Source organism: Ixodes scapularis, unplaced genomic scaffold (genome assembly GCF_016920785.2).
Source record: "Ixodes scapularis isolate PalLabHiFi unplaced genomic scaffold, ASM1692078v2 PGA_scaffold5__190_contigs__length_132052651, whole genome shotgun sequence".
NCBI lineage: Eukaryota > Metazoa > Arthropoda > Arachnida > Ixodida > Ixodidae > Ixodes > Ixodes scapularis.
Window position 1 is genome coordinate 95,545,922 of NW_024609880.1, and position 24,208 is coordinate 95,570,129.

The window sequence follows — 24,208 nt, forward strand, 5'->3', positions numbered from 1 at the left end:
TTAAGGCCCGTTCACACACTTGCGACTTCTTAGGACCAAGTGCCTTGAACCCTTTTAAAATCTTTTACGAGAGGACACATTGGCACCACCTATCGGGCAGTAGTGGAACACTTGGCGGTCCCGTATATTTTCTGTTTTTCGCACATCATTCTTTCTTTCTTGGCTCGAAAAACTTATGTCAATGTTATAAACGAATGTTTCTCATAGGTAGTACATACATTTGACCTCGCAAATGCTGCCAAACCTTCGCTCTAGTGAAACGCAGTTCCAGGGTCACCGCATAGATGGCGCCAGTGTGTTCTCTCATCGTAAGATTTTTAGAGGTTTTAAGGGTCTCTGTTCTAAGGAGTGCAAGTGTGTGAATGGGCTTTTAGGCTTTTGCTTTAGAACAGCGACTGCTGCAGACGCCGGCATGTGCAGTGCGTGGAACACCATTCTCTGCATTCTTCTTGATACTTGGGTAATTTAGCAATAGGTCTATTCAGTAGACTATTTATTAATAGGGACCATTTTCAAGATCAGTCGACCTTCAGGTAGATAATAAAGGTTTCTCAAAGATTTGCCGCTGTGCGACCCACGTCTACGCTCGCACTGCCCTCTCTTTGTCGTCGTTCCAAGCGCTTGCGTGCCTCGTTTCCTTTCCTTCCGCTCTCCCGAAGTGGCGGTCCTGTCGCGAGTGTCTACTTTCCGTTGGGTGGCAATCCTGTCGTGCGGGTCTAGTTTCCTCTGGCTCCTCGTGGCGGGTCTATGTTGTGCGCTAAACAGCTCCGCTAATCATCCACCTTCACCGAGGGGAATGGCTTGCGATTTATTGACCACTGCATAAAACTTTGCAGGATAACCTTGCCGCTTTCAGAAACACCGTAATAACTAAAATTGAGAACAAAGAATACATAACTGACATACATTTTTAGGACGTCTTCAAATTGCAGTTGGATTAACGGCGAGAGAACACTCCCATGCAACCGGAGTACAGGCATTTTGCAACGGGAGAATGGTCAGTTCCGTTCACCTAAAATGATGCAGACGCGTGTGGTCAGCAGCTTCGCTTAGCGTCCCTCGCTACAGTTATCAAAAGAATAAGACCGGGGGGGTCTCTTTCAGATGCCTTGCCTCCAACGCATGCTAGTTACCTTCTGTGGCTGCTCGTGCACACTCAAAGACGCCAAAGTGTTATCGAAGGCAAGACGCTTGTGCTGGAGATGGGACTACAGAAAGGCCTCCTTGTTGTTCTCATCTTATCAGTAACACCAATTAAGATTGGCGTAGAGCAGGAGGAAGCAAATAAAAACGTTTTTCTTCCTACGGTATGTTCTAGCCCATCGTCCAGAATGCAGACAGCACACCGTGGACACAGAGTAAAAAATGTTTATCAAAACCTTATCCAGGTACAAACTTTACAGGGCAAGTTGTGCAGGCCAGAAGGGGATACTGTCTTTCAAACAAGTCAAGGTTTTTTTTTTTTTTTTTTTTGGAAGATGCAAATCTTTGTGGGACGATATTACTGGTCCCAAAGAAAATACAATGAATACAGAACTGGCATGTGTAGCTCTTAAAACACGGACAACAGTTTAATAATGGCGCATAAACTGTCACTGATTCCTTCCAATGAAAGATTTGCAACCGACAAGCTTCAATTTTCTTACTTGGGACAGAAGAAACGTGCGCAACATTGGATAAGAATTTCTTGAAAGGGTAGAATGTTTTCACATTGGCTATAACAGTAGTACCCTTGCTAACCCCCACAAAATATCACAGACGTCGGAGTGCATATGACTACCACAGCAGCGTATGGAGTGCTTCCGCTGCATCTTTTGAACACTGTTGACCTTTTTTAGCGCTGGAACACGGGCAGAGAGCTACACGTCTTGCAGTGTGGTAGATATTTTCAGCTTATTTACACTCGTGCCAGCACTCAAAAAGAAAAAAAACAAAGAAACCCGTAACAAATTATTTTTTGTTACTACGACACATCGTATGTCAGAGTTTGAAATATTTTCAAGTTCACGAGGCACAAAAAATAAATGAGAGTAAGTGCAAGATACGAGCTATACAGAGTAAAAACTGCATTTTGCTATACCCAGGATAAAATATATATTATCAGATACACAATTAAAAACGGCACCTCAGTATCGGAACCTCGCATCTTTACAAAGCTGCAGGAGGGCACGCCACCACTGCGAAACCGGAATGCAACGATAACAAAAAAACTTTTTGTTCCCTTTTTTTTTTCTCTTTTTGTTACTAGTATGACACTGAGGATTGTATGTCGAGGATAAAAATCTGTATGGTCGAGGGCAGATCAAATCCTCTCTGCTTGCGCGACACAAGCCATAGACGAGAATAAACACTAGGCACGAGCCCCAAGATCGCACTTAGCTACACATACGTGGAAAAGCGTGCACAATTATATTAGATCGATAAAAACTGCACCTCGGGACCAAAAACAGTTTGTTAGAAAGCTGCAGAAACCTTATAAAGTCTCGTACATTTGGCATCGGCCATCAGGAGCTTCCTTCGCTTTAATGTTTCTTGAGGGACGCCAAAAAACGTCCAAGCAAGGCCAAATAATCTTTTTTCTTTCCGCTACAATTTTAAAGCGAGGGGGGGGGGGAGGGTCCTAATTTATAAAGAAGAGCAAACGGCTTGTACGGTACAAAAAAATGACAAAGGCTAAAATTACTCCTCCCCAGCGCGTCGAGACTTTTTCCGGCCTAGGAAGAAGCGTTTGACCCTGGGAAAGAGGGCTCCTGCAACCGTCAGTACTTGAAGGCCCCATAGACGGCGGCCTTGGAGATGAAGGTTTTGATGGTGGAGCCCTCGAGCCTGTTGAATGCCTCCGTCTGAACCACAGCTGTCAGGTGGTTCATGGCAAAGTGGAAGCAGAAGTCTTCCAGGTCCTGAAACCGCAAGGAGGAGGACACAGCTGCTCAGCACGGTACTACCGTGATATTCCGGGAGATGTACCACCCTCAAAAGAAAAACCCACCCCTATTTTTGTTTTAAATACCGATAGATAGCCCATGGGCTATATAGTCTGACAAATCAAGAGTTCAAGGGGAGCTCCTCCAAGCTGGAGAGGAGGCGACCTCCTCTCCAGTGTTCGCTCTGCTGAAGTGGAAAGAGGTGGGAGGAGCCTCCACTTCGTTCTTGACCTGTCACCGACTGTAGTAATTGTGACGTTGGGATCAATGGTGGCCTTGGCGTAAATTCCACTACTTGGCTACGGCGGGATACGAGCAAACATTGCTGACTGGAAGGACAGTCATCTTTGCTTAAGTGAGAGTCGGGGTGCAAACAAGCTGGTGGATATTACTAGACATAACACAACCCCGAGAATGCAGGAAGCAAAAATGACACGCACATGCAAATTCTCTGTTCGTTGCATGTGTGTGTGTGTGTGCGAGTGTATAGTTTTTGCTTCATGCAGTTTCGGGGTTGTGTTAAGTCTTTGCTTCATTGCCCCTCGCTGCAATAACAAGTTTGGCAGGGACACATAACCTAAAGATAGAATTTTTTTCAGCTTTTCTTGACTGAACATTGAAAGTTAGCCCACTCTTTATTTTCACATGACTAGCTCTTCATTTGAGGTGGGCAATCTCTTGGGATATTATGGTAATTCTCGCTCCACTAACTAAACTTCTAAGCTTGCAAAAATCTCCTGGCTCGACATTTTATCTAATGCAACGGAGGTGCGATGGCACCGATACGCAGTTCCTACCCTGTAGCAGAGTGGGGAGTGTTAGTGCACTGCCTGGACCCCCACTGCGTGCGGTGCAACGCTGTTGGTGGCACAATGCCATTGGCGGTGCAATGCCGCTGGGTACGGAATGGAGCATTGCCATCTCCTTAAACGGACACTGACAGGGCATTTAGGCTTGCCAACGCTTTATTTGTACATACATGACATACGAGAGCCCAACTACCCAGAACACAATCTGCAGCTCGATATCAGTTTTCTTTCTTTCCGAAAACTGCCGATCGAGAGCTGGCCGGTTTGAGTCACGCCCACTTTCTTCTCCGTGGTCACGTGCCGTTTTCTATGGTTTAGACACAACCACCAAAGATAATCAAAGTCGTGGGTCATCGAAGGCACACACTCAGTCTAAAAACAGACAGAAGATATGATACCCATTTTTTTTTTGGCTTGTAAAAAACTGAAAATACGTCGATTGAAAAAAAAAAAGTTGCACAGCCACGTGACTTGCGGTAACTTTCTCCTGTATTATATTCCTTCCTTCCCAATCCAATTTCGATTTCAAGCAGTCGCATTTTTTTACTTTATTAAAACGATGTGACGCTGTTGCAAAATACTGACTGGATAGTCTTCGGACACCTTAATGGATCGATTGGCAAAAAATAAAAACATTTTTCTTGGGGGGTGTCACTGTCCCTTCAACGGGTGACATTTCGGAGGCTCGGTAACTTCAACCGCGGTGCACATATTATGGACGGAACAGACGGTCTAAAGCGGGCAACCCTCATACCCTCCCGTTGTGTACCTGAGCATTACCTTGGCATCAAACTTGATGGCAGCCGCGTAGAGCATCGCCACGTTCTCCACCAGGATGCCGTTCTTGATGATCCGCTCGCAGTGGCGCTTGAGCTGAGTCTCGCAGTAGGAATTGGCCAAGTCCAGAAGTCCGATGGCGTCTTCCGGCGGCAGCTGCACTTCGTCAGTGTACAGATACTCGAGGAATGCTTTGTAAACGCTGTACGGGAATGTCGTCACGTCCACCGTGCTGGGGGGGGAGACAGAAGAAACAAAATGACCGCATCTCCACGTGGTGAATGATGTTGATTGGGGAGAAGCTCTGGTGGTGCTGATGATACTGATTTTATTGTTCATAGGTAGTGATGATGGTGCCGATTTTTTTTTTATTGCTCATAGGTAGTGCTGAGTTCTGGGTTGCGTTTCGAATTCATTATTACTGCTTTATGGTCGGTGAAATGCAGAGTCAGTGGTTCCTCTAGCGGATCAGTTTGGATCCGCTAGAAGCTGTGGGAACGCATCTCCACCGCTTAAGTCAACGGTCCATGTCAGAAAGAGAATGCGTGGTATGGAACGTGGTATATACGCATTTAAGCATTTGACCGCAACGCTTTCTCGTCTATAAACATTGAGCCAATGCATGCAAAGTTTAGCGCGATTATATATGCATTTGACTGCAGCGCCCTCTCCTGTATAGACGTTGAGTGGCTACATGCAACGTTTCATGTATGACATCCCCAGCTCTTGAGTTACTAGCACATCTCGGAGCCCCCTACTCGTCCCGCAGTCGTGGCCGAGTGGTTAAGGCGATGGACTAGAAATTCATTGGGGTCTCCCCGCACAGGTTCGAATCCTGTCGACTGCGCAAACATTTTGTTTCTTTTTTAAAGAAGACTGATGGAATGGCAATCAATGTGAGCACGGACGCCGGACAAGGCTAGACCCAAAGGAGCTTTGCCCCTAATACGTCGGTCATATTTGAAGGTGTGACTTTTTTATATGGATACGGTACAAACTCATTATATAACAGACCTCGGTAGTGATGAAGATTTTGGTCTGTAGTAAAAGGAGTATGCAGAATATGCAGATACTAGTACTAGAGGCTTTGAGATGGATTATGACTTGAGTGTTCTAACCAGCAAGACTGACAAAATATGAATGGGTGTTAGAGAAGAAATGGTTTATTGAAACAGCTGAACTTTGAAGAAAGCAATTTATTTTTTTTTTATTACTGAGCTGTGCCGATGATTGTCATTGCCACGCCCTTTGGGTTGTACGAGGCCTGAGAGGTGCCAAGTGCAATGACGACAGTTCGCAAATCGGACGTCACTGCTATTAAACCAAAGCAGCGTAAGTGTCCGAAATAATGTCTGCCGCTGAAGTGTGTTATAATGGAAGAGTGAACTACTTAGTACAAACACCCTAATATAGTCAGTTTTATCCAAATGAATGTTATAACAAAATCTGTAATGAGTGAAGTAGACTCCATGGCATATATATAGACGGGAATTGACCAACCAAACTTGACAGATTGGTACGTTGTAACCGAGTGTCTACCGAAACCAGATCTGTTGCGACAAGGTTATACCGCTGCGTTCATGGAGTCGGCGTTGTGCCACACGGAAAACTCCGCTTTTTGTGCATTCGCACGGGCCCTGCACTGCGACGCCAGGCAAGGTACTTGTCTCTTGCCAAATGGCGGTATCTTCTACTCCTACGGTGGGCAGGGGATGCCGCTACATATTTCTCACCGTAGAAAACAGAACTCGGTTTGTCTGTGCTATCAGATATGAAGCGACATATTGCTCGTAACAGTACCAGTTTAGATATAGTTTTAGGCAGCGCACAGTGTGTTCTCTTTCAAACATACTTCGGTGACCACGAGGCTGTATGTGATTGAGTATATAAAGAGTGGATATGCATAAAAGCGGGTGGTACTACACTCTGTCACTGTGTTGCACACTGGTGAAAACCTGCGGATTTATTCTTTGGAGCTCGTCTCATCGAGTCAAAAGTGCAGTCTCGTTGAAACCTGCAAGATGCTCCGACCTCGTGTGACAGGTGACTCACTGCACGCAGTTTGTTAGCATGAGCGAGCGATGAACGTTTCCGGCCGCGTACTGAGTGGATGGGTAACCAAGACCAGACCGAGCAATTACGGTGCAACTCAGTCGTAGTCACAGCTATTGCCTGTAATTCAAACTTCCGAGTTTTATCCGAGCATATAAAATGAAAGCTGGATATACTATGGCACTATACACTTTGGAGGCATTTGCAGTTTTGCCATTTCTCTTCGGACAAGAGTTTTTGTATTCGCAAAAGAACACAACTCTTGGTCGCTGTCTCCCGAGGAAGCTCCCTCTACCTCGACTGAGGTGTTGTGAAAGCCCCCGTGAAGATGCAACTGCATCCTTAAGGCAATCAATTTTGGCTCGCTCTGTTTTCCAGAGAAGACAGATTCAAAATTCAGGAGTGGTGCTCCACGTGAGAAAACTGAAAATCAAGACTCACTCTTTGTCATCTTCCTCCCAATGAGACTGGAACATGGACCTGAAGTGTTCACACCTAAAATCAAAGGACAAGGCAGAAAGTTATGTTATGCAAATTATTAAAAAACAAAAACATTTCTTGGGTAAAAGTTGCTACTGTATCACCATCCACATTTTGAAACTGACAACTTGCCTAATTTTGAGGATGGCCTTGTGCACGTGTATCAGCCTCCCTTCCACGCAAAACTTGAGGTCGCTGGTGCTCTGGAGAAAATAAGAAGAAAACAAAATGCTTTTGTAGCTTCTGAATTAAACTTTAAAAATAAGCGAGACAATGTAAAAACAAAACAAAAAGCTCTGCAAATTTAGAGCATTAGAGTAGTTTCAGTTTTGCTTGAAGCTAATAAATTGGTAATAAAGTATTATGCAATAGTTTCAATTCTTAAGCATTTCTGAAATTTCTGGCCATATACATACAAGTGTGTAGAAATGACAGATGCCGAACTTCTTTGTGTGAGGGCATAGAGGAAAAAAGGAGAAAAGCAACAAGGAGGAAAAACAACCTAGTCAAAAGGGTAGGAACACTCATTCGCAGTGAAACAAAGGAACAGTGAAAATATTCAAAACACACAGAAAGATGAAACAGTTACTAGAATTCAGCAATAATTTAAAAAAAAAAAGAAGCTTTTCACTTCTCTTGGCCTTCCCCCAAAAACTACTAAAAAAAAAAGGACCGATTTTGGCTCGTTTGCAACTCTCCACCCAGAAACTGTATTGTACATGAACAACAGGTGCACATCGCCACCGCAATGTCAAGTGCGGAAAAAAAGCAATTGCAAAACGACAAGCAAGGGGTTGGCTCAGACAGGTGGTTGCATAGTCTCTATTGCTATTAGAGTTTTTTGAACATTCTTTATTTTTCTTGACTAAATATTTTAAAGTATATTCAGCCATACGTACAGTGCAACTAAAATCTCTAACACTTTTCTCCTCATCATGCCACAAATCTTTCTACGCATCTGTTAATTGCAATTTACAAAAAAAAAAAAAAAAAAAAATTGCAAAACGAGGGAAATACAAGAGTACTTACAGGATCATTGAAGGCCATCTTTACACTGTCACTGACCTTGTTGGAATGACAGATGTCTGTAATGAAACACACACAAAAAAAATATATATTGACAAGCTTAACGGGACATCTAAAGGCTCCCGATTTCCGCAGGCTCTAGCGGCATCAAGGCTAGTTCAGATATGCGTTTAACCAACTGTGTTTCAAGCACTCGTGACGGCTTATGACAAGAGGTCACACTGGGGCCACCTCTCGGGAAGCCCAGAAACCCTTCTCATCTGCAAGTTTTATGTCATTTCACTGTGGGTTTGAAATAATTCTGACGTTACAAGCGACCACTTCTCGTAGATGGTGCGTACACTTGGTCTCGCAACTACTGCAAAACATTTAGTCTAGTTATGTGCTCCCTCGTTGTAAGCTACAGTTTGCTGCTGTGGACCAAATCTCTGCAAAGCGGAGAAACGGAGATTTTGAGGCGGGGGCAAATCAGCCCATAGAGAGAAAAAATAAAACACTGTCACATACTCGAAGCAACATGACCAGATGTTCTCTTGATTCAGGCACACATAATGTAAGATTGACAGAGTCACCTCTCAATAAGATTTTGGGCATTCAATATTGCCTGCTTGCTTGCCAAAATACGAACACTCGCGTCAAAACCCCTAACTGAAAGTCGCAGACATTTTGGAGCTGCTCGTCTGTCGTTTGCAAGACCCACTATTGACTTGACCATCTTTATCTTGAAAAAGTATGTTTGCAGATATACGTGATGTGGCAAACATGTTGATCCAGGCTGCTGCGAGATTTCATAGATTTCAAAACTTCGATTCGGGGAGGCCGGCGGAAAAATCAATGAAGCTGTTCACTGCAAATGCATTCTTCAGCTTACTGTCTTTTTGGGGATAAGCTGATTAGCACACCCTATCCGGCAAATCTCGCGAGCTTGTTCGGAGTGTCCTTGAGTGCTAGTGCGTTGGAGGGGAGTGAGGTTATTCCCAGTGGCACGGCGGGGGGGGATGCACAACACCGCCTCGCAGGCCGCACCCGGTTCACAGGCTGCCGACGCCTCCCTTAGCCTATTTGTCGCATTTCATGACTCTCAAACTACCAATGATAAAGACACACATCCGTGTCGCCAGCCAGTTTGCTACGAACGAGTTTTGCCGTACCGGCACCTCTGACTGGGACTGCTGGAACAATGAGGCAAAAGCAAGAAGACCGTCGTACCGAGCGCCATGGGCTTCCAGGTGACCGCAGGGCAGGCAAAGCTGGCGAACACGTCGTGGATGGAGTGGAACGATGTCTCGGTGGGCGAAGTCACCGACTGGCCCCTGCACTGGCCCCACATGTACACTTTCGACGTCTGCGTCGCCGCCGCCGAGATGTGGTTGTAGTGAGACGCTGCAATCTCCACCACCCTGTTCGCACCAACGAGAAGTGGGGGAAACGTGAAAGAGCAGTGAGGGGGAAGGGCAATACAAAGAGTGTCAAATGTGTCGCATTTACGGGGCCAGCTCTCAAGTTTTTTGCATCCCCTCTCGGGTTTTTCGCGTCCCCTCTCGGGTTTTTTGCGTCCCCTCTCAGGTTTTTTGCGTCCCCTCTCAGGTTTTTTGTGTCCCCTCTCATGTCACTTCTTACGCAGCACTGATGTCATGTAACACTATAATGTAACGTGGCACTGCGACGTCACGCAACACCGATGCCATGCGACACCGTGGAGTCGTGGGAGACTTATAAATGCTATGCATTTAGAGCACCTTTGTCATATACCGAAGAGACAGTTTTTTCATAAATTACCTCAATGCTCCATCACAATTCACAGAGGCAAAAAATTTCCGTGAAAGTTTCTAGTATATATGCCGTGCAGGTCAATCTGCCAATTCCAGACATCATAAGTCTTCCTGCCAAATAAATGCGTTCACGAGCATTTGAATCCCTCAAATGTGAACCAATGGCGGTGCATACTTGGCTTTCTCGTCAATGTGCATGCTCCACATATTCTCAATGTTGCCAAGTGATTGGTTATGATCCTCGTTTATACTTATCACGTTCTGAAAGTTCATGCTCACGTCTCCATGTGCAGAAGACACCGTTTTGCATAATTGCGAGAGCTTTTCATGCTCTCCATACACAAGGCTTGCACTACAGAACTCCGGAATCATTTATAGGCTTCAACCCCACCCCAGCCTATTTTGGTCTGGAAGGGCGTCACATCAGCACAAGATCGTACACGGTCAATCACGCGAAGCACGTCGTCATAAACCACAGGTTAGGTTGTATTGCACTGACCATGTTGTGCATCTAGGACACAGATACCAGATGCCATTTCAGGGTAGACAACTTCCCATTGTTTAAACATCCATACAACATAATTTCACTCTTCACAGCAAACATTACAAGGAGGAAGTTAGGTCCGAATTGGACAGTTTCGAAATCTCAGTGCTACAGGAAGATCTAAACTACGAGGAAATATTCATATGTCACCATCAGCACGAGCTGTGGGCTAGTCAACTTAGCAATGCCTTCCACGAGTAACGGTTTGGATGATGTGAAACGAACCTGGCGAACGTTCGCAATCAGCAAGCACTTAACCACAGAGCACAAAGCGACGTTGTTGCGGGTGCTGCATTAATGAATCTGAGACAACTGGTGGAGGGCAGATTGGGTGTCACGCATTTGGAGAAAACAGGTAGGCCACTGAATAAGCTATACCGTAAAGCAACATTTCAGCCACCTTGGTGCTTGGAAACAAGGTTGCCAGTTATCCAAAGTTTTATCTGAAGTCACAAAACATGCTTTTCCTTCTCCAGAAATGTTAAGATGGACAGCAACAGCTTCCCAACACCGTAGCATTTAAAGCTTGGGAAATTGCACATTTAAACATTAATTATAGCCAATTGCACCTCATCTGCACAAAGTACCAAAGATGGCGGCGCCCACAAGATGATTGAGGAATGGAGTGTTGATACTCCAGCTCATTCTATGGCTCTAGGGTAGGCAAAAGACTAAAGCGGCAGCAGAGGACTGGTGGAAAGAGCGCACCCACCTCCCGATCTCGGTGGGCATTCTGAAAGGGCTGACTTGGTTGGCCTTGTTCCCCGTGCCCAGTTGCCCGTAGGAGTTGGCGCCCCAGGTGTAGAGCACACCCTCGTCCGACAGGGCCATGGTGTGGGCGTAACCACATACGACCTGCGACAATCAGTGCGGAAGGGAAAAAGAAAACAGCTATAATAACTGAAGCAACATGAATAAGTCGGACCTGTAAAGTATCTGGTTTGAATCAGATTTTTTACTTGGTTTCAATCACACCTTTTTCTATTAAAAAAAAAAAAATGGAAGGGACACGAGCATGCTTTTTGAAGCAGCTTGTTTTTGCGTCCAGTTCGAGATTAACAAAACGATAGTGTTTGCGAATATTTGAATAGTAGTTTCAAATAAGACGCTATTTAATATTTGCTTCGAGGCAAACTGCAACATTCACATTTTTGGAAGTGTTCATCGCAACAGATTAGCCCTGTGGAGCGTGCTTCTTAACGAACACTGGTACACTGCGGAGAAGCAAAACTTGCGGAGCTCGCTTCCGCGGGAGTTGCTTCTCAACAGTGCAACAGTGCTCGGTAAGAAGCGTGCTTTACGGGGCTAACCTGTTGCGATCAACTTTTTGAAAAGTGCAAGTGTTGCAGCCGTGTGCTTACGAGGAAAGCAGACTTTCAAAGCAGGATAATGCATGCATGCATCTAATGTAGTAAAAAAATAAAATGGAAATTTTGTGAATATCTACATTGCATAAAAGATTTAAAAATTAAACCGGCTATACTCCGTTTGCCCTTAAGCTGAGACTAGAAGCTCCGCCTTCAGCATGAGCTTTCCGCCCCTGCTAGCACAAAAGTGCACTGCGAGAGCCAGCAAGCTCACACTGATGGCGGAGCTTCTAGCCTTAGCATAATTAAGGGTGAACAGAGTATAGGCTGAGATGCCCCGACAACCTGCATTAATTATTCGTGAATGGAGATAAGGTACCTGTATACAGCAAAAATATTTATAAATCCCCTCGATTAGGTATAGCTGAATGCTTCGGAGGTTTAATTTTATGTCAAAAGCATCATTTACTTGCCAACACAATGTAGGCATTGAACTTTCTGAGGCCACAGTCGATAAATATAGCTAGTTAGATTAAAATAATTTAGCTTAGAAATAGACAAGTGAAAACTTGGGAACAACCTTCACAAGTTCAGCTGGGTTTTTGTTTTTAAGCATGGTGCAGTAGTTAAAGGCTTAGAGAAACGACTATTCGATATCTGCCAAAATTATTCTTCGCTTCGAGTTCACTTTCAACTCAAAATCCACTACTCGCACATGACTACAAAACAACCTATTTACTGTGTTCAAATGAAGTCGTATCATACTTCCAATTCCTCTTTCATGCTTTACGAATCCAAGGCAATTTGTGGGAACTGCTAATTTGTCAAAGTGAAAAGAGAAACAAAAACAACCCTCTTCCATAGTATTTAACAAGCGTGGAAAAGCTTTTTCTTTTTTCTATTAGGTAACTTCAAGGCAAAACAAAAAACGAACTTGATGTTCGGGTGACACTTCTTGGGTCGTGAACTCGTTTGCCTTTAATACCACAAAGGTCACATCGTTTTGTAGAATCATTGCTACCAGCTGTCGCTGGCTTTTGGATACTTGCCCAATGAAAAGCACAGCTTTCCAGCAACTCTGAAAAGCTCTAAGCATCGCACAAACTCAAAAGGCAGAACGAGCGAGCCAAAGCCGCCTTGCCTTTTGGACGACGACCCCCTGCAAATTGGTGACTCGGCAGGGACTGGTTTGGTTGACGTTGTTGCCGAGCCCAAGCTGCCCGTTGCCATTGTAACCCCAGCCAAACACCTGCGAGGCAACGGCACCGTTTAAGACACGGAAACCGGAAAACAAGGGAAGAATTGCACTCTTGTTCTGAGTGGTATGGTGTGCCAGAAGAGGAGGTGTAACAATAGCGGGGGCGGTCTCGCAATTCATGCCTATAAGCCGCAACATATTTCTTGCCTGCTCCACTTCATTTAGAACCCAATCTGACTAATTAACTGGTCTTTGCCATCGAGGCGCTGCTGCCCACTTACAGAAAGCATAATGGTGATAGTGACACAGGAGGCATGAAGCGGGAGACCTGGCAAAAACGAGTGATCTCCGCACCTCGCCTTCTAGCCCAGCATAAAAATGGTTCATTGAGCAACCGAGTGGTTGGGTGCAGGAACCAGACATGCGAAGAATGTGGCCCCTCGGAGGTGTTATGTAAGCAAACTCGGTTTTTTAGTCCAGCATAGATAGATGACAATGGGTTTGAGGGAGATTAATAAAATATGTGTAGTACACAGTAGAAAGCGGAGACAACACAACTCACTACAGCAGAAGCCAAGCGAGTCTTAGTTCTCACATGCACATATAAACTCATGTTTATGTACAGTGCTAATCACACTTGTCTATAACGCGCGAGCGAGCGGCTTTCTCTGGGGAGCGCTGGGCTGGCGGTATTCGCGGAAACTAAGCTAGTCACGTGGCGCAACATAGAATGGCCCGCTCGAGGGGTGTCCTGCCCACTCTATCAGCTTGATAAGCGATAAAAATAAAGTGCTTTATGATATATTTTTGTTTTTTGATGACGACATTGTTGATACGACTTCATGCTTCAGTCTGTTTATTGTTCGAGCAATGGTGTTTGTAAAAAACGTGCAAGCAGCCTTCCGCGTTCGCCGCCAGCTGATAGAGTGAGCAGGATGACACCCCTCAAGAGGGCTGTTCCATGTTGTGCCACGTGACTAGCTTAATTTCCGCGAATGCCACCAGTCTAGCGCTCTCCGGAGAAAGCCGCACGCTCGCGCGTTATAGACTAGTGTGATTAGCACTGTACATGTGAATGCGTAGGTCTTATGTGTACAGTAAAACCCACTTATAATGATAATGAAAAAACCCAAAAGTTCAATCGTTATAACCGATTATCGTTGTATCTGGACTAGAAACTGATCATTTCCAGTCTAGAAACTTTAGAAACTGATTGTTATGAGCAGTACATCATTATATCTGGTACTGTTATAAGCGGGTTGCACTGTAGATGCTGTCTCGTAATTGCACGTGGACCATCTCCCATTCCCACAAACTAGAGACATTATGTAATGTACTTATTCCTGGAACGGGCTAGGAAAACCACCACACAGGTGATGCCACCTCCCATCACACTGGTCATTCTAAATGAACAGATTTTTGAAGACAATCTTATTCTTGTGTTATTTTAAATAATGTGTCCTAATGCCAGAGCTAGACAAACTTTCAACAAACATTTTGAGAGGTAAATGCTTCTGCTTGCCATGTTTCCCAGAGGAAAATTCAGTGATAAGATGACATACCTCCCCATTCTCCATGACGGCCATGGATGATGTTTGGCCACAGGCGATTCCAATGCAACGTCTTCCACCTGTCAGAGAGGAACAGATATTGTCATCACTTGCTCCACCGAACTGCATTCAATACAGATGAGATTATACCTCCCAGTTTAGAGAAAATAACTGGTTCATGATCAAATGTAGGGTTTTGCAGACACTTAAATTTTCAAATAGTGTCTTCGAATAATACTCTATTAAATATATGCTTCGAGGTAAACTGTGATATTCCTATATTTCTAAGTGTTGATTGCAGCAAGTTAGTCCCTTTGAGTGTGCTTCTTACCGAGCACCAGTGCACTGCAGAAAAGCAACACCCGCATAGAAATCTTCTAAGGGTGTTGCTTTACCGCAATGCACCAGTCTGTGGTAAGAAGCGGGATGGCGCATGCACGCACTGGTGCATTTAACAAAGAAACTGAAACTTTGTGAATGTTGATATCTACATTGCAATGAAAGTGTCAAAATTCAAATTCAAATTCTTTATTTTTCTCTAAAATAGAGAACTGGCCGTCCTGTCAACCTGCGTTAATCATTTGTGACTGAAGAAAATATATTCACATATGGCGAGGATACTTATAAATCCCCTAGATAAGGTATAGCTAGGCATTTCTATAGGTTGAATTTTATGTCAAATAGTTTGTTCACTTGCCAACCCAATGTAGGCTTGGCTTAGAAATGGACAAGTGGAGGCTGAGGAAAAACCTACACGAGTTCAGTAGGGTTTTTAATTGAAAACCCAGGTTTAAAGGTGTAGTGGAATGATTTTAATGTTGAAAGAATTTGCAGTTTGTAATGTTTATGTTATTTATCTAGGTACAAGTGACCAAAATCGTGTCACCTTGCCCCCAAAAAACTTATTCTGCTGCATAATCACCAAAAGAGGAACAGACCAGTTCGGAGCATATGGAGCAAAAGCTCATGCTGCAGAACCCAGGATCGTGGGCTCAATTCCCACCCCTGCCCGTTTCGATCTGGAAGAGCATCGTCCCGGCGTGCGGTTGTGTATCACTACTACGTGGTGCAAGGCCCCAGGCTAGCGGTTGTACTAGATGCACTGGCTAAATTTCCCATCTACAGCTGACAGACTTATCGCTTGTTGAGGCAGACCAAGGCTGTATAAACATACACACAACCCAATTTTTTTTTTTTTTATCTCAAAAAGAAGAAAATAAGATCTGCAGCCACGTGTGGCGGTTATGGGAACCACAGTGACATCTCTGGGGGACATGCAGAGGTCAACAAAACCTGACCTCCTCCGCTGCTACGCTCTGTCAGCCTGTGGCTAACCGTTTTTTTTGTGTCGATCGCTCGCCGCGACTTTTAACGATGCTTAGCCTTGAAAAGTCGACAGTCACAGAGGAAGCCGCTGTGGTCTCTGAAGAGAGAAGCCAACGGGAAACCAGGTGATCCCCCAGAGTATGTCACTCGAAAGTCGACGTGGAGATTTGAGAGGCACTTTGACCTTTGATTTGTTTCGTTTTCTTTTAATAAAATTTACTGTGCGCAAGAAAATATGGTTTTCTGTTCTTTGTGCCATAGATGACAGAGATTAATTCTTGCAGTTAATTGGCCAGAGTATAAAAATTGTTGCACTGGCCCTTTAAGCTACTGCACGGTGCGGTAGAGAAGTAACGTTGACATTTGGGCTATTCGGTAGTCTAACATATTGAGGTATTTAGCGCACAAAGTAGATAGAAGAAGAACAGGACAGAAAAGAGTGCCACTCACAACTATGTTTACTAACAAGAAAAAAAAAGAGAAAGAAAGAACCAAATGATCCGCCGTCGCGGACTTGTGCACCTACGACCAGCCCCGTGAATGACAGTGGCTCATTCATCCAGGCTCATGTGGGCCCTTCACTGTCTGTTGAAGGAATTCTCTTTCCTTGTTTGACAGCGTTACATTCTTTTTTTTTTTTTTTTTTTTCTTTCTTTTCTAGTTAGTTAGAAGGCTTAAGAAAATGATTTGATATTCTATTACAGAATATTTGGCCAAAACCACTATTTGCTTCAAAAGTTGCTTTATACTCTAAATCCCCTGTTCGCACATGTCTGGTCAGACGTCAAAAGACATCACATTAATCACATCTTACATTCAGTTGTACCTGAAGTTGCAACTAAAATATACAATCTGCTCATTCAAAAAAAAAAAAAAAACACATCTGCATTAAAATTTACGCGATAGATTCCACTGCACCGCTCTACATACACAAAATTTACTGGCCGTCCGACTTTTTGGACACAAACCAAAAGACCAATTTCACAATTGTTCCGCGTGACAACACCCCATCTTTGTTTCGCAGGTGTCAGTGCCCGAAATAGCTCGACGCAGTTTCAAACACATACCAGCAGTGGAATAGCAAACCCAGGCAAAAATTTCTAACAAACACCAGTTGGCATCTTAACTGGTTTCAACTGGGACTACCTGGCACCAATTGGGAAACAGCTGGGACTAACTGGGACCAGCTGATACGTCAACAGTTTGAACCATTCCCAATTGAGAGTCAACTGGTTCGATCATGCCCAGTTGGGGAAAGAGTAGGAGTAACCTGGGACCAGTTAAAGAATTAACTGGCTGGAGTGATTCCCAGTCGGACTTCCAATGGTTTTCCCATTTCCAGTTCACGTGGGGCGACAATTTTGACAAGTTGGGAGTGTATAGATTTTTGCTAATGAAGAAAACTAAAGATAATTACATTTCTAGATTCATAAAATAGGGACATTTTTAATCAATAGATACCTTTATGCATTTATAAAATTTTTCTTTTTTAATTAGCTACATAATTTTTTTTAATTGGAAAATATGATTAGTGGCATAAAATGTGTTTACCTAAATGAACATTTATGTACATATATAAAATACCTTAAAACATTTATTTAAATACCTACACTATTTTTTTTAAGGAATAATTTTATTTTTTGGGCAATCGGACATAGCCGGTTGCCGTGGCCTGCGTGTGCGGATTAGTGGTATGCACCGTCGACAGATGGTGCTGCACATGAGACGCGGGCCAGATCAATGCCGGACGAGGTGGTCGATAGAGAAGGGGAGCCACCGCCTAAGTTGGTGTATTGTGCTTTTTTGGACCCAACTGTAAACACACCATGGTGGCAGCGGTGAACTTCGAGGATAGAAAGATACAGTTCAGTGATTGGAGGGCATCCAGGGAAAACCAGACGGAAGAGATAACCGCCGCGGAGAGCACAGTGGCGAAAATGGCGGGAAGTCAACTTCGAAAATGCTTCGTTGTGACACAAGCAATTAGAAATGTTGGATTGCAAGGTGGGAGTGCTACCGCATCGTATATCAGGAATTCACCTGCAGAATGCAGGAAAATGGGCGAGCACCCTTCTTTAAGCGATGCGGAGAGAAGCTGAAGAAGTCTTCACTGAGGCTGACAGACGCCAGCAGCCGATCTTCCTTCATCTGGCATAAACTAAGGTGATTCAATCGTTGCAAGCAGTGGCTAAAGTTTTTAAAAATAAAAACTTGAGAACCTTCCATTTTGTGTCGTGTTTCGTTGTTGCTGGAGTTGGCACAAGCGGTAACTAGGACCAATTCAAGCTGAGACCAACTCCAACTGGGAACTGAAACCCACTTGAACTGGAACCCGCTCGAACTGGGACAGTTGGATCCCAGCTGAAAATTTTTGCCTGGGAAACTGGCTGGTGAAATCGGTCTGTCACTCTTCAATGAGGTAGGGGAAACCAAAACTAAGTCCACTCACCAATACCCGAGGTCACCTTGCGGGGGGTAGGCTGGTTTGTGGTTGAGCCCGACCCAACCTGGCCACAGTTATTCTGGCCCCATGCATACACCTGCAAGAGCAACGGCAATGGTTGGGAGCGATCGAAGAACATAAACTTTCGGAAACTAACTAGTCCATCCCAACCGGTCGGTTCGGTTTATTGAGTGTGCTTGCTAAACCGGGCCATTCCAGTTAATTTCTCTTCAGGAAGCATACGACATGCTCGTAACGGACATCCAAAGAGCCCAGTAAATCGCCCACATTGCGTCGCTCGGTCATAGCATGTGTTTCGTCAAGGGGCCACGAAACTATACTGGGTTTGAATGTTTAAGGACAGTTCACAGATTTACATGTCTGAATGCGAGCGACTGAGTTCCTCGCGATTCTGGCAACGAGATTATGCGGAGCGCAAGTTCATGTGCTTCTTGCACAGGGGTTGTGATGATGTCAGAACACCGAGCACTTATTGGCCGAAGGAAAAAAATAGGGGGTGAAATTCAAGGCATTGGTCTACCCAAAATCCCTTCAATCAAAGCCAACCAGAGCTCGGTGTCATTCTGACATGACCGCAACTCCTGCGCAAGAATCAGATGCCTTGCTCTCCGCACAGAGTGACCAGTAAACAACAGAGAGTATTGCCTTCCTTTTGCAGCCACAATTCCTCGTTGGCAGAATTTTACTTGCCTCTCCCGCACAGGTGAGGGCAAGGGAGTGGTGCGACCCGCAGGCCACGTGCGCAACTTGGTGGTGCATGGTGACCACGATGGAGGAGGGCACAAGGCCCTGGGTGTTGCAGTTGTTGCCCAGCTGGCAGTAGCCGTTGTGACCCCAGCTCAGCAGGTCTCCCGACTGCGTGACCGCCAGCACGTGGGGTCCGCTCCCGTAGGCCAGGCCCTGGATGCCCTTGCGGCACAGCGCGTCCACTGCGACGCGAGGAGACGATGCAAACAGTTGCGGAGGCGTCCGAAGGGCACAAGATCGCATCGCTAACAATCTTTACGGCTGGTTTACACATTTGTGGCCGCTTACGACTGAGTGCATTACGACCTTTCGTGATATCTTGCGACAAGAAAACACACTGGCACACTGGAACTATCTAAGAGCTGGCCCTAAAGCTGCATTTCCCTAGAGCAAAGGTTTTGCAATATTTCCGAGATCAAAAGTGTCTCTGCAACCAGTGCATATTGTAATCTGCAACCAGTGTAGATTGCTCGGAGATTCCAGCGGAAGGATATGGGTTCGAAGAAGCCACGGTGGAAAGTCGCTGGATGCTTCTACTCGTTTGTGAAATCCCCCTGGCCTCGTCAAATCGAGAACGCCGTCTACGCTTGAAACCTAGCGTCGTATTATTTCGGAATAATTGAAATGTTGTGCAATCTGCTTTAAAAAAACATTATCAAAATTTTTCACAAAAACTTGTTTTTTGCTTTTAATTTTTTTTCTTCTTACTCCTACTCTGACCAGCACCACTTGCTTATGGTGGCAAAGTTTACTAGGGTGAGAACCGCTGAAGCTTCCAGACCAGCGAGCAGTTTTCCTAAAAAAAACGTGCCACCATAAAGAATGCATTACCAAAAAAAAAAAAAAAAAGAGCAAACAAGACCTTTTCTTGGCTCCAGACTTCCGTGAGTGTCACCCAGGCCCAGGCAGCCACTGGAGTTGGAACCGAGCGCGTAGACGTCATCGTTGCTGGTTACGACCAGCGCCTCGTTGCCCGAACTGCCGAAGACGCAGGCCATCCGTAGCGTCGACACAAAGGCTTTGTTCAGGTTGCTGAAGATGAGCCACTTGTCGAGGTCTGCTGTCGACCCGAGCTCCAGAAGCGGGAACGGCCCCGTCCTCTCCGAAGCCATGCCACGCCAAGCTAAGAGAGGTGGGATAAAAATGTGTTCAGTGCATATGGTTCCCTAAACATGGATGCCTTTTCTTACCTGGCCCAGTGCAACTTTTTTTGTTGAAATTTGCATCACGGCATAAAAGGTTTGTGGAAGAGTGAAACTCTGTACAGCTATTCATATATCAAAAAATTACTATGCGTCGTTTTCAAAGCTAAATATAGAAAAAGAAAAAAAAAAAGAAACAGCACCAAGAACAAAAAATGTGCACTTCATCTTCTCATTCTCAGTTTTTTGGCGCCGTTTCTTTTCCACCAATAAAATGTACCACCAACTCGCCCAACTTCCCGTAGTATATACATGTTTCACATGTATGATAAAAATTACGAACATAGTATTCACTTTTATGAAGGCATCTTTTGAATGTGCTCCCTCAATTGCGATGTATTCCCATGCAGGTGCGTCTAGACTGCATTAGAGGCTTGGCTACACTGATGAGCAATCTAAGAAGGTCAATATACTGCCACGCAGCAAGTGCCTCTCCGGTTATTAGACTTTTGCCGACTTGAGGAACGGTAAGAACACAGGGCATTCTCTCCCCTTTTGTTCAAATGAACCGCAACAGATAAAGGCTTTGTTGCCATAATCTCCTGGCGATAGACTTGGACAGAAAGACCGGTTTTCAGTACCATGTCTGTCGTTAACTCAATTTATGAAGCCCTATGCAACAAAATGCAGCAGCCATGCATCCCCCCATAGTAAGCAAACATCATGGATGCTAAGTGACGTTATGATTGCAGCATTAAACAGAGGGAAAGCATGCTGATGCTTTGGGCATAACTAATCAATCAACTAAAAAAAAAACATAAACTTAAAAAAAAAAAAAAAAAAATTTGGGCAAGGGCTGAAGTAAATACTGAGACCTTATGTCACAATGCAACAAAGGCTCTCGAGCAACGTCCCGAACACAAACTAAAAAACTTCTAGCATAAAATCCGGAGAGATGCCCCACCCCCCAAAACAGAGCCCACCCCTCTTTTTGGCTTAATTTGCTATATCCTTCTAAACACCAAAAGACAGCCCACCCCTCGTAATAGTAATGTGGGGATCAATGATTGCCTAGGCATAAATGCAGCTAGATAGCTATGGTGGGATATAAGTAGGGTTCGGAGTTTTCGGTTTAAGCTGATAAAAACCGATAAAAGTACGCCGAATACATTTTCGGAAATTCGGTTTTAACCGAAAAAGGTCAGTTTTTAGGTTCGGCAATTTTATTTAAATCGATAAAAAACGATGAATGTACGTCAAATCCATTTTCTAAAATTCAGTTTTAACCGGAAAAGGTCACTTTGACCTTTCAGTCGTACCGCAGAGCCGTGGCGGAAAAGTGGAACGACAGTGTCTATCAAAACGTGTCCGAATGTATGGGATACAGGGGTGTCATCACGACGTTTTGGTTTAATGCGCGCATCATCGATCGGAACGTGAAGCCCGAAATGCCCCATAACTTCGCCACGTACGAGCGTGTTTTCAAACTCGTTGTAAGGAAGACTGACTAGATGCAAGCTCTGCATGTTGTGTTGAGCTTCAAAAAGTCGCACAGTCTCCCTTTTGGCGGTCACAGTTGGTTGATTGGCCGATTTTGGCTCAGGCAGCGCTTCATTTCTTCAGCCTGCCAGTGCCCAGTATTAGTGTTGAGAGGGCATTCTCGAAGCTCAGGGCCATATTAACAGGAAAGAAAGAGTGCGGATCAACGAGGAGAACCTGGGAACGTACGTGTGTGTGTACTATAATAAGATAACGTAATCCTGATGTACAGAAAGTGAAGTTCCATGTTTTTTTGAGCATAGGCTTCATATCTCACTTGTTTGTGCTTCTCAGGTATTTCTTGTTTTTTTTACAGTTGCACACATTTGCCAAATAAAGTGTCCATTTCTTTTTCAATGTATCTGTGCCGTTATTCTTTGAGTGATCACAAATATCAGAGCAACAGGGATCATCTGATCCGGTGCCCGTGGGTGTCCTTATTATATCCACCGAAAAAAGCCGATAAACTTTTGTGGGCATAAATATACGCCGAAAAAAACCGAAAATTTAATTTTAAAATAAACACCGAAAAAAGTATGCCGAATTTTGAAAAAATAGAAACCGAAAACGCAGAACCCTAGATATAAGCAAAGTTACTGACTGCGAAGTACAGTCTATCATCTTTGCTTCCTTCACTACCCAACTTTGTTTGATTGTACACCGAAAGTTAGCCCACTCTATATTTTCACCAGATTCGCTCTTGACGTTAGGTGGGCTATCTCTCGGGATTTAGGGTAGGCTATCATGGAGATTGTGTTTGCATTTGTCATGATGTTGCCCTTTTGAGAGAGAGAGAAAAAAAGATAAAAACAGGGACATGTAGCAGCAGGATATGATATGGAAGATGTCATGTTCTATCTCAAAATGTGCTTCGTCAGTGAAGAACAAGAAGAAAAAAACTTTTTTTTTAATGCGCTATTAAAAGCTTTTTTTTTTTTTTTTCTTGTACACGAGTCGTTGAAAGGGGGGTTAACACAGCACAAACACGTTACTGTGAGGTTCGTTTCGTTCGTAAAGACCAAAAGTAAAAATAAAACAAGAGGCCATCTGCTTTCAGCCAGATTCTGCTGAATCAGAGCGAGCAAAAGTGGTGACTCAGGAAAGAAACGAGTAATCTAGCATACGTATTTCTCCACTGCTTTCAGCCAATATATTTGCCAAAATATTTTTCGTGTGCCGCGAGATCTTTCAAAAAGCTACCCCCGCACATTTACACAACCCCCATTGTATTTTTTTTTTTTTTTTTGTTGTTTTTGCGCAGATAGGAACTCTGGGCAAAACAAGTGATAGCCGTCGGCGTAAACATAAAGATAACAGAGCTGAATGTCTCAAAAGTTCAGTAAAAAAATAAATCTGACAAACACGAATACTAACTGCGCGCCTCTTTTACATCGGTCAAACAAACGAAGAAGCAAAAAGAAAGGGGACAAAAAAAAAAAAAAAAAAGACGCGAGAAGGCTTTTGACTAAACACAAACTGACAGCTCTGTTTGTGTACTGTACGCACGCTGGTTTTAAGAACACAGCGGTACAAGAAGCCACACCTTTTATTTTTTTTCTTTCTCGAAGGCCATTCTCGCATTCCTTGTTAAAGCAACGAAATGCCAAGCAACACGCCACCGGATGTGAGAGCGAAAAGAAAAACCAAAACACCACCAACCTTCGGCCTTCGACGAATGGACGATGCGAACAGCTGAGCGCGATTTTGTGCTTCCCAACGTGCGCAAGGCACGCGCTTATTGCACTTATCGTTGAGAGAATGAAACGCGCCTCAGTGATATCTTGAGTTCGAAAACTTGCTCACAATTTTTTTTCTGCCTGATATTCTCTTGGTGAAAAATTGCTTATTAACACGTACAAAGCAATGTCAGTTTCTACACTGTGCGGCAGAGCGGGCAGATAGAAAGAGATAAATTGTTTGGAAAGGAAGGGAGAGTCCTGGAGACTCACTCAGGTGGGAACACTGGGTAGGAGTCGTGACCGTCGTGACTGAGGGCCAGGTGGGAAGATAAGTCACTGAATGTCTCTAGCGGGAAGAGCTGCGGCAGCGCGGGCAGTGCGAAACCAACGCAACAATAACCATATGCACAGATGTGCCATTGGATTGGATTGCACGGATGCGCTGGCTGGTGTGCAAGCCATTAGCCAAGATAAAGCCTGTCAAATTTAGCGCAATATGCTCAGAATTTCTCATTTTTGCTATAGAGAAACCCCCGATCAAAAATCGGGGGTTCATGGGGTTTTCACTTTCTTTTCTTACTCCCCGCGCACACCCGCCAACGGAGCTCTTTGACGTCACATGTTCACGATGTCACAATTCTCCGCGGTGGTTTTCCGGTTTCGGTATGAATGCCTCAGTCCAATGTTTGTTTGATAAAGTGAAGAATTTGGGGCCAGCTTGAATCTTGTCCATAATGTGGAATGTATTCACATACTGACAAATACCGGGCAAGCGCCCAATCAAACCTTGGAGATAATCGCCAAAAAGTACGGGACGGGCGCTTGTCCGGTCATCAATTTTACATATAAATGTACTGTGCGTATTTTCTCAA

At 44.4% G+C, this 24,208-nt stretch overlaps 1 protein-coding gene across 1 annotated transcript; it reads right to left on the reverse strand.

The window, feature by feature from the left end:
- Positions 1–1,352: 1,352 nt before the first annotated feature.
- Positions 1,353–23,764, reverse strand: LOC8035315 (RCC1 and BTB domain-containing protein 1). The gene is made up of 13 exons (XM_029977491.4): positions 23,607–23,764; positions 19,839–20,099; positions 18,920–19,158; positions 18,215–18,305; positions 14,452–14,519; positions 12,833–12,940; positions 11,097–11,239; positions 9,278–9,468; positions 8,072–8,127; positions 7,175–7,245; positions 7,004–7,057; positions 4,514–4,742; positions 1,353–2,900 (listed from the first exon to the last, which is right to left on the reverse strand). The coding sequence occupies exons 2-13, from the start codon at positions 20,086–20,088 to the stop codon at positions 2,760–2,762; spliced, it is 1,641 nt and encodes a 546-aa protein (XP_029833351.2). The 5' UTR covers positions 20,089–20,099; positions 23,607–23,764; the 3' UTR covers positions 1,353–2,759.
- Between the last annotated feature and the right edge of the window lie 444 nt (positions 23,765–24,208).